Raw genomic sequence first — 13,214 nt, 5'->3', positions numbered from 1 at the left:
GCTTCCACTATATCCACATTTTTTTCGCAGTCCTGCTACCTCAGTCACTGTTTTGACTGTGCCACATCCCCAGAGGCAAAAAGGCACTCTTTCTTCATGTGCAGAGACATTTTTCAATATAACCCTAAAACAATCTTGATCCATTAGTTTGAACCATTAGACAGCATATTATTTGGCCCGGTTACAGCTGCAGCTCTACAGTTGGACCTCTGGCATCAGTGATACAGCGATATATGTCAGACTTCCCCAGAGATGTCAAAACACTTGTCGACGGCGCTTGTGAACTGTCATGGCAAACAAACTTGCTGTCTCTTGCAGTTTCAATTGAATATACCTCTTTAGAACCTCAGTAAGTCAAATTCTCTCTGATATGCCCCCACTGCAAAACTACAACCTCCCTCGTCTCCTCAACCAGAGGGCAGTGAATAATCTCTATCCAAAACTTTGAGAGACACGCCCATCAGGTGTTGCTAAGACTGAAGTAACCGGTGTCGGGTGTTACTTGTGTAAAGTAGTAACTACATCAGGCTTTATATTTACAGCTTGGCTTGTTTAAATGCCGCAATGTTGCCTGTTGCAAATTTGCAGCTTTAATCCATAAAGGGTTAATAGAACACAAGCTGAAGCAGTGAATTCCCACCTCCAATTTGAGATATGGACATTGTGATACTGGATGCTAAAGGAAAGCGACAACAGTAGCGTAGTGTAGTAGTGAGTATAAGGGTGAGTATTTCCTGGCTTCATGAAGGTTCATGTGATTTTGTCAATGAACAAAGGAAAGTTGAAATGAAAGAATGAAATGAAACCGATGATTAAGTCTAACAGGTGTTTCGGCGCCTTCCATTGAGTAGGATGAGTGTAGAAAGTGTGTGAAGTTGGATTTTATTTTGGCCACCAGTCAATCCGTGACTTAAAATGGGAGGCAAAGTGAGAAATGTCAGGAAAACCCTACAGGATTTAGTCTTTGCTCTGCTCTGTCCTCAATATTCGGACTGAGAAGGCCACACAATGACAAATGATGTGACAAAATCGAAAGGGATTCAAACATTGTTGTGAAAAGGACCCTGCATGTGCGCATCAGAGCCCCACACTCCATGAATGCATAAGGATTGCAGTCATTCCTACAATGTCTGTATTCTGCTCCAATGTTGTTGACGCTCCCCTGTGATCACGCTTTGTTCGTAAACAAATAAAAAAGCATCATCACCATCACTGATCGGTCTTTTTAATACAATAGCGAACAACTGTGAAGCTGTGAGTCGTGTTAAAGGAATGAGTCACTCCTGTAACCAAGCCTCCACTATGATGATTAAGGGGATGGACAGCTGCTCGGACTGCTGACTCCTGAACACATGTAGCAGGAAGGGCTGTGGATTCATACATTTTTTAAATCTCAACACCACCACCGACTCTACTTCACCTGTTCCCCCTCTTCCCCTTACTGTCTTAATATCGACTTCCCTCAATCAAAATGCAGCCCAACACTCACTGAAGGTTCATTCAGTCTCCAGCGAGTCCCTCATCACAGTCTCACGGCTTCCCACAGTCCACTGAGCATTTAAAGGACAATTCATTTCCTGTCTCCCGCTCAACCACCGTAAGTTAAAGCGTTTTCGCTCACACTCGAAACCTTCTTCACATTTCTGCTTTTAAAAGAGCTGTGCCAGAGCTGCCAGTCACCATCTCATATGACTTTCCGGGCTGGATTAGAGCAGATTAACAGAACAAAGCTCATTATTGATTTGAATCACTATTAAAGCGAAGACACTGAGGGGCAGCAGCCAAGTTCAAACAAACTAGGTCCTCGGGAAAAATCGATCAAGGAGAAGGGATAATAAAACGTTGCCAGGAGAGTGCTTCTAAACTGCTTTCCCCCACAAAAGTTGTTAGGTCTGACTCTCTCCAGAGGCACTCTCATTCACACCTTGTCAGGTCGTCACCTCCACCTCAGCGTGGACCAGGCAGCACACATCACGCCTCGGGGCAGGCTCTACAAGATCCACATCTGCATAAAATGTTCCTCTTCATACCCTAACCTTTGTCACAGACGGAGATTGTTTGCAATTCTAATTCCTTTCTGCCTTCAATAAGTGCAACGGCAGGAGTTTTGAGGGGGCTCTTCGCTGAATTCCGATAACACTGGCGCCATCCAGGCGAAGACTAACTAATAGAAATTTCTAATCAGCAAATGTGCTTGATTCATAACTAACCGGCTCTCATGTGATAAAGCCCCCTCTGTGGAGTTGTTTTTGTTTACAAGTAGGCACAGATATGGTGTTGTATTGGAATGGAATACAAAGTCCCTTGAACTCCTGCACGCTTTGCATTATTGTGCAGCTAAATCATTGGAATCTTGGAATGCCAAACTTTACAACTTAGTTTTCTTCCACTTCCACTTCCCATTTTGAACGGTCATGTTTCCACAATTGTGTTTCCACAAGCTTAAATGTCCCTCAAATATAACTGATTTCCCTGTCCAGAAATCTGATACAAACTTTTGCTGACCTCTGCTTTGTCTTTACAGCACTGTGAACATCCAGTTCTCAGTGTATACCCTGCTGCCAATGATTCCCAACCCACATTGACTTCATATGTAGTCAATGCCAGTGCCCTCACCAGGCATGGCATGCTGAGTTTTTTTAAGCGTAAAACAAGAGATGGTGTGCGTCCCTGAAAATACGAAGGCGTTATATTTTTGACACTTGCTGCTTGGAAACCTCGTCTATCTAGAGTGGAGATGATCTGCCAGGCAGGAAGACCGTCCATGAAAAGCAAAGACAACTTGGCAAATTTTCTTAATAAAACACTGGCATTCACATTTTATTATACCAACAAAACCTCAAATATCAAAACAGTAAAAACATCTCACTTGGTATCTCGCCATAGATGAGGAGGGAACAAGATCAAATAAAGAGCAAGCATGTGAGACATGTCCCTTTTTCTGGTTAACATATAGTCAAGTAAACCACCCCTTAGTCCTGTTCAGGGTTGCAGAGAGTGCACTCTCTGGATAGGTCACCAACCTGTCCAGAGAGTGCAAACCACTAGGCCACAATTCCCACAAGTTTACCAAATATCGCACCATGTTGCAATCCAGCTGTGGCAGTGACCTTCAGCTCTGAAACGGGGGTTAGACGGGGTGCGTAGCTAACCTGCAACATCGAGAGGTAGCCCTTAACCAGACAACACGCATATTACTTTCTTGCACCACGGACACCTGAGGTCTTGGAGGTTCCCTTTCTTCTGTATTCCAATCTTGTGGTCCAGATTACACTGTTTAAGTTGATCAGTGACCTCACTGTCGTCTGTCAGTGCGTAACTCCATCAAGCCATCTTAGGTTGAAAGACTGACATATATTCAAGCACCAGAATGACTTACATGAATACACATATAATGCACAGTATTTTGGTCACCTTCTGCAGAAGGTTTCGTACGGGAGGAGTGTGGCTAAAAAATTGTTTCTTAACTCATCCTCTTCATAATTACAACAGATGGAGGTCTGAAGTCTGAAACACGAAAGTTAAGCTACGGGGGGACATAGGTCATCTTTAGTATTGTTAAAAAGAACGTGTCAAGAGCTACAGCAAATGTCAGCAGTAGGTCATCTGTAATCTCTAACATGAGACACTTGTAACAACACAACCCAAATGGGAACATGCCACAAATGCATTCACCTTACAGAAATATATTAACTTACTGACAACCCCAAGTAGAGACAGCAGCAACACACTTGATGCAAAATATCCCTCGTAAGTATTATGGCCTCATCTGTCTTGTTACAAACACTTTTTTCAGATCGGACATGTAGCTTGTCAGCAGTGAGCATTTCTTCAGACGGTGGTCAGTCAGCCCGCCTTCCACTACTTAGCTTGATTGTAATGTCATGCTTTCGTGCAGCGATGTGATTTGGTTTTCTCCCCAGCATAAGGGCTGGTTCCAGCTATTTTTGCCAAATGTAGTGAAATAAGACTCAAATGTCAGCGCTCCCTCATGTCAGTAGAGTAGGACAGTGCTTTTTAAGATAGGACCTCACAGAGGACCGTGAAGGATGCACAATGCACTCTGCTTTGGGCCTCTCTGTCAACACAACGCTGCCTCCACACCAGATCGGAAACACCCCATATGAAAGGCAAAAAAAATCCTTTTATCTCACGACTTTGTTCGGGCTCCTTGATTCTTTTTTGAGCCTGTGCGAGCGCTGAGAATTGGAGGAGCTGTTGTAGAGGTTTAAACAGGATCAAATCTCACATACTAAAATCACAACAACAAATCTCACTAACTCCGAAACGATACGAGAAGCTTAAATAAACCTCATCTTGGTAAGATGTTATTGCTGCATTATAACCATGTGACACAACTTCCTACTTCGCCGTTAGTTGAGGTTGCAATTCATGTCATCTACCACTATGGAGAACGATTAACCATATGTGGTCCCTTGAACTATATGACCCCTGGATATATAAAAAGTCATTTTTTGGCAGTTGTTAGCTTAAAAAAAAAAAGAATACGACCACCACATTATTTTTCCATTGCCAGTAAAACTGGCTTCCTAGTGGGTTTTTCCCAGGCTACAGAATGACAGACGACTATGCAACAAGGTCACTGGAAACTGAGGTTCACTGAGGGTGAGCAGACTTGTCATGATTGAAAAGTGTTGGAATAGATTTAGACTGAGAGCTCTGAAGTGGACCACTGAGTAAAACATAACAATAGAAAGCATTGACCTGGTCTGCTGGAGCCTAAACGCCACATGCTGATCCAGCGAAGATTAAAACTGTGTCAAACTCTTTTTTCATTCTTTGTGTATGTTCATCATCGAAAGAGAGTTGAGAGGAATCTAATTTCCATTTCAAGCCTCACTCCAATTTTGGCAGATTTTTGAAGATGTCATTAAAACTTGACATGTTTTCAGAACTACACAGACTTCTTGGGAAATGTTTCAAAGATCTTGGCAGAAGTTTAAGCTCTGCAAGTTCCCCATTAACCCAGAGATTTATTTTTGACATCATAATTTCATATTTGGCTGATGCGTTTGGACGAAGAACGAAGGAAAGAGTTCAATCGGCAGAGAAAAGGCTTAGATTATGAATGTGGGTTTTTTTTACCTTCATTCATGAGTCAGATATAAACAATTTCACCATGCTCCCCCTGGCTGACTTCCATCTTCAGGCCCAGTGGGAGAGGCCCAGAACATAAAATAACATTCCCAGTAAGTCGCGTCATCAAAGCAATTTTTACAGATCACGTCCTTCTTTCCCTGACCCACATTCACAGTCCCAGCAAAACTGGAGACCACAGCGGAGGTTTTAATGAACATTGCCAATACCCAGCAACCACGTCCATGTCAGTCGTGTGTTACTCTCAGTGGCTAAAACATGCAGAGATTCAAGAACTATAGTTTTATGGGATTAAAAAAGAAAAAGCTAGCGCAGAACAACCATGAATTGGAGTTCCAATTTTTTCACATTACAGTCTGAAAGAGTCAAAGTCAAGTTTGGTAGACTTGCCTCTATCTCGTGTTTTTTGGACAGTAAAGACAATGAGGAGCACAAGCTATAGTTGAGGTGAGGCCAGAAGGGAGACCAAGAGATGATATTTCCACAAAAGATAGCGATTTATAGAAGTGACAAACACGTACAAAATATTACACACTCAAATGGTGGCAATTTTCAAGTGGACCAATGTTGACGCTAAAGTTGACCTTACACTTCACATGTGGACACATAGGGCACCCTACCCTTGACCCTATCGAAAGGTGCACGGTCCCTTGGCTGAACAACATCTGCTCTCATGATCACAGAGCAGCATTCAGCTCCTGTCTGAGGTCCAAAAGAATCACAACAGGAGTCCTGGCAATGCAACCTTTGCTGGCCTTGAACTTCAATTGTACTCCACATGTCCACCACGGAGGTTAATGCTTTCTCTGAATGGCATGTCTGAGCTGCTTCACCTTTACTGCTCTCAAAACAGCTCCATGGTGTCATTACCTTAAGACATATCTGTGAAACCCTGTTCGAACACTTGTTGGCAGAAATAAATATTTTATCAGATCAAAAGCCCTGGCTAACACTCCCTTATCTAAAACTTTTAATATTTTAAAAGCCTTCCGAAACCTTGGGCGTATCCATTACAGTCAAGCAGGGAAAGTAACTTCTGAAAAACATTTCTAAATCTCCTTCCCATCCTGGGTTCTCTCAAAGGCATGTACAAAGGCTGGAACTCATTTTAGGAATTGAGAGTCGTGTTTCTGAGCTGCTGAACCTCAAAGGTAAAGGAGACCTTAAATTCTGGGTTTGTCAATGTCATAACTGAATGAAACTTTTAGGGATTTATAACCCCAGAGCAGCACTCACACAGATTGGAAAGGTAAGAATAGTGGGAATACTCACTGATTTCGTTCCACTTGCAGCACCAGCTGGAGGTCAGTGGAGGAGAGCAGTATCTCTCCCCTGGCTGGGTGCGCCTCCTGGAGGATTAAGAACAGGGATCAGGTCAGAACAGAAGGTATCACTGCCTGAGGTTGAGCAGCTTACGAGGATTTTCATTAAACCACTTCCACTGATCTTTCTCCATGATTGCCGTCAAATGCTTTTGCTGTTCTCTGGCTACACTCATTAAAACTGTTACACCACAACACTGTCGTGACATCATAACTTGTGCTACATGCAACAGGACACACATCAACCAAAAGTGATATTTATTTACACCTCATGATTAAAAGTCTGTTTTTTTTACGGTCATCAGTACAATAAATGCATTTACTTCTTTGTCTCAGTCGGCTCACTTCGTGCCGACATTCCTCTCCACGTCACGTTGGACGGGATGAATATAAATGATTTTCCCTGTGGATCTTTGTGGTGTTCCCGCTTTAAGCAAAGGATTTTTAAAAATACATTTCCCTGAACATGGGATTTATAATGCAGTTTTAATCCAATTATTTTTTCATTCATTACGCATTTTTGACAGGTCCTCGGCAGCGACTAATAGTCAGAAAATACATAGTTTTCACATCACAATAGCAGGACGGAGACGGTGATTTTAAAAATCCAAATATCCAAAGTGCAGCCACTTCACCTCTTTTCATCTGGCCTTCATGAAGGCAGTGTCAACTGACTAGAATCAGTTACAAGACTCCCGCAGGTAATGATCTCATGTTTGCTTAGTGTATTTACATATTAATTAAATGACTAATTTCAGTGACTAAAGACGTACGGCCATTTGATAAATAGCCGTCCTTTTTTTTTTTTGTTGTTGTTGTGCTGCCACCGAAGACAGAACATGTGCTCCAGTTGAAAACCTAATGCATCATAAACATGCAACACAGAAGGCTGCCTTAGGCGTCTGTATGGGACGAAAAATATATCAATAATATCAATATATAACGCTATGGGAGTGAAGATGTGTTGGTAACACTGGCTATCTAAAGAGTGCAGTAATTGTTTTCTTATTAGAATGAAATTGTCGAGACAAAAACCAAAATCAACAAATAAATAAAAATAATGATAGTAATAGAACATAGAACATTAGCATAATTTTAAAGAACCAAGACAAAAAGATTACCAGCAGCTTTGATGAAAGCAAAAGATGAATTCAGGTCTTTCCAAAGAAAAAGAAATCTCAAACAATTCCATTCTGATGCATCATTGACGTCAGCGGGTTGGACTTTGAATTACCATTCTTCTTTTCTTTTTTCTTTAATGATAACACTTTGTTAATAAGCAGTTTTCATGTCCTGCTGCAAGACTGCCTGGAAATATCTGCACAGTTACGGATCAAACGACTCTCAGCACAGCGAATCCGCTCAGGCGCACTTCTTGATCTTTCACAGCACCGACGGGTTGTTGGAGCTTTCACTTTAGATTACTGGAGGTTATTGTGGTTTTGCTTAAATCATCTCAGTCCCTTCCTTGGAAAATGCATGCGGAGCTCAGTGATTGTATTGAAGACATGAAGAGTTAAACTGCGTAATGACATCTTTGATCACACGTAGTTGTCAGACAACAGGGATTTTCTCCCAGACATTCAAGGAGATGAAGAAAAAAGGTTTATAATGATTCATGGCAGAAGAAAGATTTCAAAAAGCTGCAAATTTGGATGTTTTTAGAGGAGAATTCCTCGAATTTCAGGCATTTGTAGGGAACCTGAAAGAGGACGTACAGTAAACATACAATGAAAAAGAAGAGATAAATCATTGAGAGGAAACAAGCAGGAGGGAAACAAAGAAAGAAGGCTGACATTTTCTGAATGTGGTCAGAGCAGAATCAGCTTATCTGCCTCAGGTCTGAATGATATTGAGAGAGGGGAGATGGTGGGGGGAAGCCTCTGAGAAAAAGCCAGAGGAAAGCTTATTAGATAGATCAAAGCCTTTCTAATCTACATGATAAGAATATGGAGCCAGTCCTGACAGGCCTCCTGAGAAGTCGCCATGATCACAGGAGGGAACATAAACACACAGATATGGGTTGACGAATGCTCGCATCTGGGATGCTACTGTGGACTGGAGCGGGGAACAATAACCACGCGCTATTACAGCTCATCTCAACCATTACATGATGTTAGACAACCCTTAATTATTGACACTGTTCATTTAGCATCACAGGGATGCACTCAAAGCTGCAATTTTCCGCAGCGTCGCTCATTGCATGAGGCTGGGAAATGGTGCTTCATTGCAGCATGGCTATCAGAGAGGAAGAGGAACGAACTGAGGAAAACAGTGTCCTCAAAATGGATCCTTTGAAGAGATGAAATGGTCATCTTTCGCCACTGATCCTGAGACCAACATTTTTGGATCGTAAAACAGGCCTTCTGTGAGCAACATCCTGTACCAGAAATTACACCCAATTTTTTGGCAGGATGCCCGGTTTTCCTCGTTCAGTACGCTGAATGTAACTGAAATTTGTGTTTGAACCCTGGTTTTCAAGTTAGGGTCAAGCCATCCCAACAGTCAGTGTTAGACCGGCCTCTAAATACAACAGGAGTACCAGATGATAAAGTTCCATGTTTTGTGCATATTTATCGCATTTAATCATATATTGGAGATAAAAGAAAATACAATATTATGTGATCATTTTAAGAATATGTTTCTCTTGCACTAAGCATAACCTCATTGTCCTTATGTATAGTGTTGTGTATAGGCAATATATCAAGTTAAACTCACTCTCAAGTTGAACTTGCTCTGACGGTTGCCAAGTTGCAGTCGAAGTCGTTCAAGAAAGTTGCAATATATGTTGAACTGCAGAAGTTGGTCCATCTCAGATGAACTTGTACAATTCGTACTTCATTAGAGCGCACCTGAATACAAACCACGCCCACTAAATCAAAGGCGAAAAAACCTTTTGTACACATCGCACTGGTCAATACGCTGCAGCTGCAGTCTGCATCGTTGACAGCTCTGTGGAGCGACTCAAAGACGCACAAGGATATGTAGCATCACTTTTGAATACGTTTTGAAAATAGGGTCCACCACCAAGACTGATGATGAAAACAAACTGAGCGATATACTGAACGTGCATCACGCCACCAACATAATTAGACTGGTCATATCAGAGCATGTGAATAACAGGTGCTTTACTTAATGTTAAGTTCACTGTTTGAGTCAGTGTGTTCGCACTGCTGCAGTGTCACCAGCTGTGGAGGTGCAGTTGAGGGAAAACCAGAGAAGAGGCTGGGAATACACACAGACTAAAACATCATTAACAACATTAGCATTTTAATGTTAATAAAACACCAGTGATTTCATTGGACTGATGTGACAAGGCTCAGGATCTTGGCATGAAACTTATTTGCCTGTAAAAATCCATGTATGAGCCATATAATTGTTTAACGCGAGGGAAAAAATAAAGGCTAATCATGCTGGAATTGTGATTAGATACAAACAAATACCAGTTGTGCCTGACAGTCCTGGACTGAATTTCAATGTTGCTGGTATGGTTTTCAAATTGAGTGGCTCACTGCTGCACTGAGATCCATATGGTGATCTCCAGTTGAACCTTTACGATTCAGCTACATTCAGTGTTGTTATGTACGAACTTGAACATGAAACATTATATATTGCAAATTACAACAGGGTACTTATCATATGTATTACCTATAATGAGCTCGGCTTCCCCACCCCCTGCCAGCTGCACATACATGAACTTCCCTCAGCATTGCAACAAGACATAATGTCGTAACACAACCGCTTGGCTGTATGTTGTTCCAGAGAGTTACGAATTTCAAAAACGGCGGTGCTTGCTTGGCAGCTGCGCCACACCAGATAAAATCCTAACTAAAAGGCTGACTCCTCCAGAGTGCATTTCATTTGACCCAAGTCCATCAAGGGTTCTCTGAGATGAGATGAGGCATTCAGAGATCTAAAACATCAAGTGTGGTATTAGCGAAGTCGGTTTAAAACCCTTCCATAATGTCAGCTGCTCACTTTCCCAGCTGCACCTCAAAACCATCAGTGGTGAAGAATGGCATCACCGAGGACCCCTTCTATCCCCTGCATCACTCCTTCTGGCTGTTGCCATCGGGCTGGCCAGGCACCGCTCAAAATGAAAAAAAAAACACTACATGAAATCCGTCATCCCATCTACAATAACTGCTCAGCTCAAATTAGTCCAGCTCAACGTGGAGCTTTCTCGGAGTGTGGATCCTGACAGGCTGCAGCACTGGTCGCTGAACCACTGTTCACCATATTTGTATCTACAACCAAAGACAATGGCAGCTGCACAGACTGTGATGATAACTGTCTCTTGCAATGTGAATCAATGACCCAAGTAAAGTTCGGTCAGCCTTCTAAAGAGACGCTTAAAAAAAGAAGTGCATTTTGAGTGTCATCGTTTTTGTGACTCAAGATTTAAGTGCCCTTAAGTGCGCTTTGTTATTGTGTATAACGCAGCCCCTGTATGCAGACATGTCCCTTTAGCTACATTGACTGACTGTTTTTTGTTCATATTGAGGTGTAATGAGGTGGTAGAGTGTCACAGGGGAGGTGCTCGCTCTCCACACCTCCGAGGCTGGAGCGCACACTCCAGGGTTTGATGTCCTTTTGTGGGCTGGACCTGGGACAGGGTTGAGGCGAGTCTCGAACAAAGCGTTTCTTGGTTTATGACTTTGTCACAGCCAAACTGCACAGAAGCGCACATTCAGAGCTGGACACGCACCGGGCACCTCTTCACTTCTGGAGAGACGTCACTCACTCGGCAACCCCTCCCACATGCAGCGGCCACACACATAGAGGAACAGCGCACCTGCAGCAGACACTCTACATTCACTCCTACAAAAGAATATTTCAAGGCTTGGAACGCATTATTTCTTTTTCCATTCATTGTAATGGGAAAAATCGATTCAGATTTCGAACAAATCGCTTCTCGAACGGCCGTCTGGAACGGATTGTGGTCAAGAACCGAGGTACCACTGTATTGACCAGGTCTCTATAAACTATTGAAATCGACAACTTAAAATGTCAATATGACACAATGAAGTATTGCGATATAATAGTAATATAATACTGCAGAAAAGTCTTACGATGTTTGAGCGTATTAATATTTTTTTACACCCCATACTTATACATCAACCCACAGAGAAAACAGAAAGAGGTTTGTGCGCAGCCATTTTAAACAAGAAAAATCTGGGCCATGGAATTGTTGAGCTACAGTTATCCATAGTGATATTTCACTCGGCTTGACAAGCAGTGTGGATAAAAGCCAAGAAGGCTGACTGTGGATTAATGAACAGGAAGAGACAATCACACCCACACCCAAGTTGCCTTCAAAGGGTGAGTGGAGAGGCCTAGAAAGTCAAGTGTGGAGCTAGAAAGGGCTTTAGTTTTCGCAGTAAGTGGCCAAAAGTACTGAGCCAATTGCCTGAAGTGTGTGTGGCCGACAAAAGTGGCGCCGGCATCATTAATTGATGTCAAACATGCGTCAGTGCAGCTAAAATTAAACAAGCGAAGCGGTGGAAAGAAAGATGACAGCTGTGGTGGGGGGTACAGTAGATGGATGTGGACACCCACTGCAAGTGCCTACTGGGATTGATGTGCCATTGTATGTTATTACAATTCACACTGAACAGCAGCAGCAATTCCTCACTTTTGGTTTCATCATCTGAAAAGAAAAATGATGTGAGATGCAAATTGTCTCTATCATCGGTTAGCCAGGGTTGCGGGCACATTGTACCTGTCCAGGCTTAACTGGCCACTTCTGTGAATGTTAAAACTCATGCTCACCAACACCAATGAAAGTTAGCATTTCAGCATCTTAAACCGTCAATATTTCAGCTCAAAGTTCAGCTTTTTGGGAAAGTTTTTTTTACGCCTTTCTGTTCTTCTGAAAGAGTGTTTTTGCATGACTGCGCGCGTCAGTCAGCACATGCCTAAAGCCAAACTTTATAGTTAATCATTGACAAAACATGGGAAATCAACTGAAACAAGACCTGAAATCCATAACTAAATTAATTTCATTCATCAACTTGTGGAAGAGCATCTTATCTGCATTAGCATGCCAAAGTAAATTTGGAGGTTTGAGGCTCATTACTTCACAGTAATGACTTTTTAATCGCTGCTGATTTGTGTCTTGTAGCTGGGGCATCATTATCTTGTGCTTCTTTGTCATAAATAGGCTCAGTACATGAACTCCAGCTCGTGCAGCTGTGCAACTGCACATGTCACAAATAAATGGGCATGTTTCACTTAGGAAGCGAGGCGCTCACACTGTTCCCCTTCTATAAAGCTTCAGTTTCCGTTTTAGCACTGCTGGTTATATGATCACAGGAAAGAAATTTCATTTTGAAAAATATACTTGATACAAGACATTTGTTAGAGTCAAGCTGGTTAATCGGGGTGTTTCATTTACTGTGGCTGTCGAGCCAAAGACAGGAGGAAAACCGAAGACAAAGAGTGTTGGATTCAAGTCAAATTGTGTTACTTTAATAAGTAATAAATAGAAAAAAGTATAATAATGCCATGATATTATATGTTTTTTTATTTTATATTCATGTATTATTTTATTTTACATACATTTTACTTACTATTTTTTAATATAATAATATAATACATTAAGTGGTGAATCACGATGTAAGATTTTAATGTAGCGATATAAAGGCATTTTACTAGGTATTTTTTCAACATCTACAAATGTATTTTAAAGTATTGCGCTGACCTCATAAATTCAGGCAAAGGGCTGCATGTGGCCTGGGGCCAAAGTTTGCCCACCTCCATTGTTGACACTGA

At 41.9% G+C, this 13,214-nt stretch overlaps 1 protein-coding gene across 1 annotated transcript in view; it reads right to left on the bottom strand.

Annotated features, from left to right (window-relative positions):
• The window catches only part of adam19a (ADAM metallopeptidase domain 19a), a 141,628-nt gene that overhangs the window by 71,376 nt on the left and 57,038 nt on the right, over window positions 1-13,214 (bottom strand). The window contains exon 3 of the mRNA XM_053859841.1: window positions 6,391-6,467. Within this exon, the coding sequence (XP_053715816.1) occupies window positions 6,391-6,467 (77 nt within the window). The remainder of the gene's footprint in view (window positions 1-6,390; window positions 6,468-13,214) is intronic.

The sequence above is a fragment of the Synchiropus splendidus genome, chromosome 3 (genome assembly GCF_027744825.2).
Source record: "Synchiropus splendidus isolate RoL2022-P1 chromosome 3, RoL_Sspl_1.0, whole genome shotgun sequence".
Classification (NCBI taxonomy): domain Eukaryota; kingdom Metazoa; phylum Chordata; class Actinopteri; order Syngnathiformes; family Callionymidae; genus Synchiropus; species Synchiropus splendidus.
Note: the sequence above shows the minus strand (reverse complement) of the source record. Positions and strands in the feature narration are given on the sequence as shown.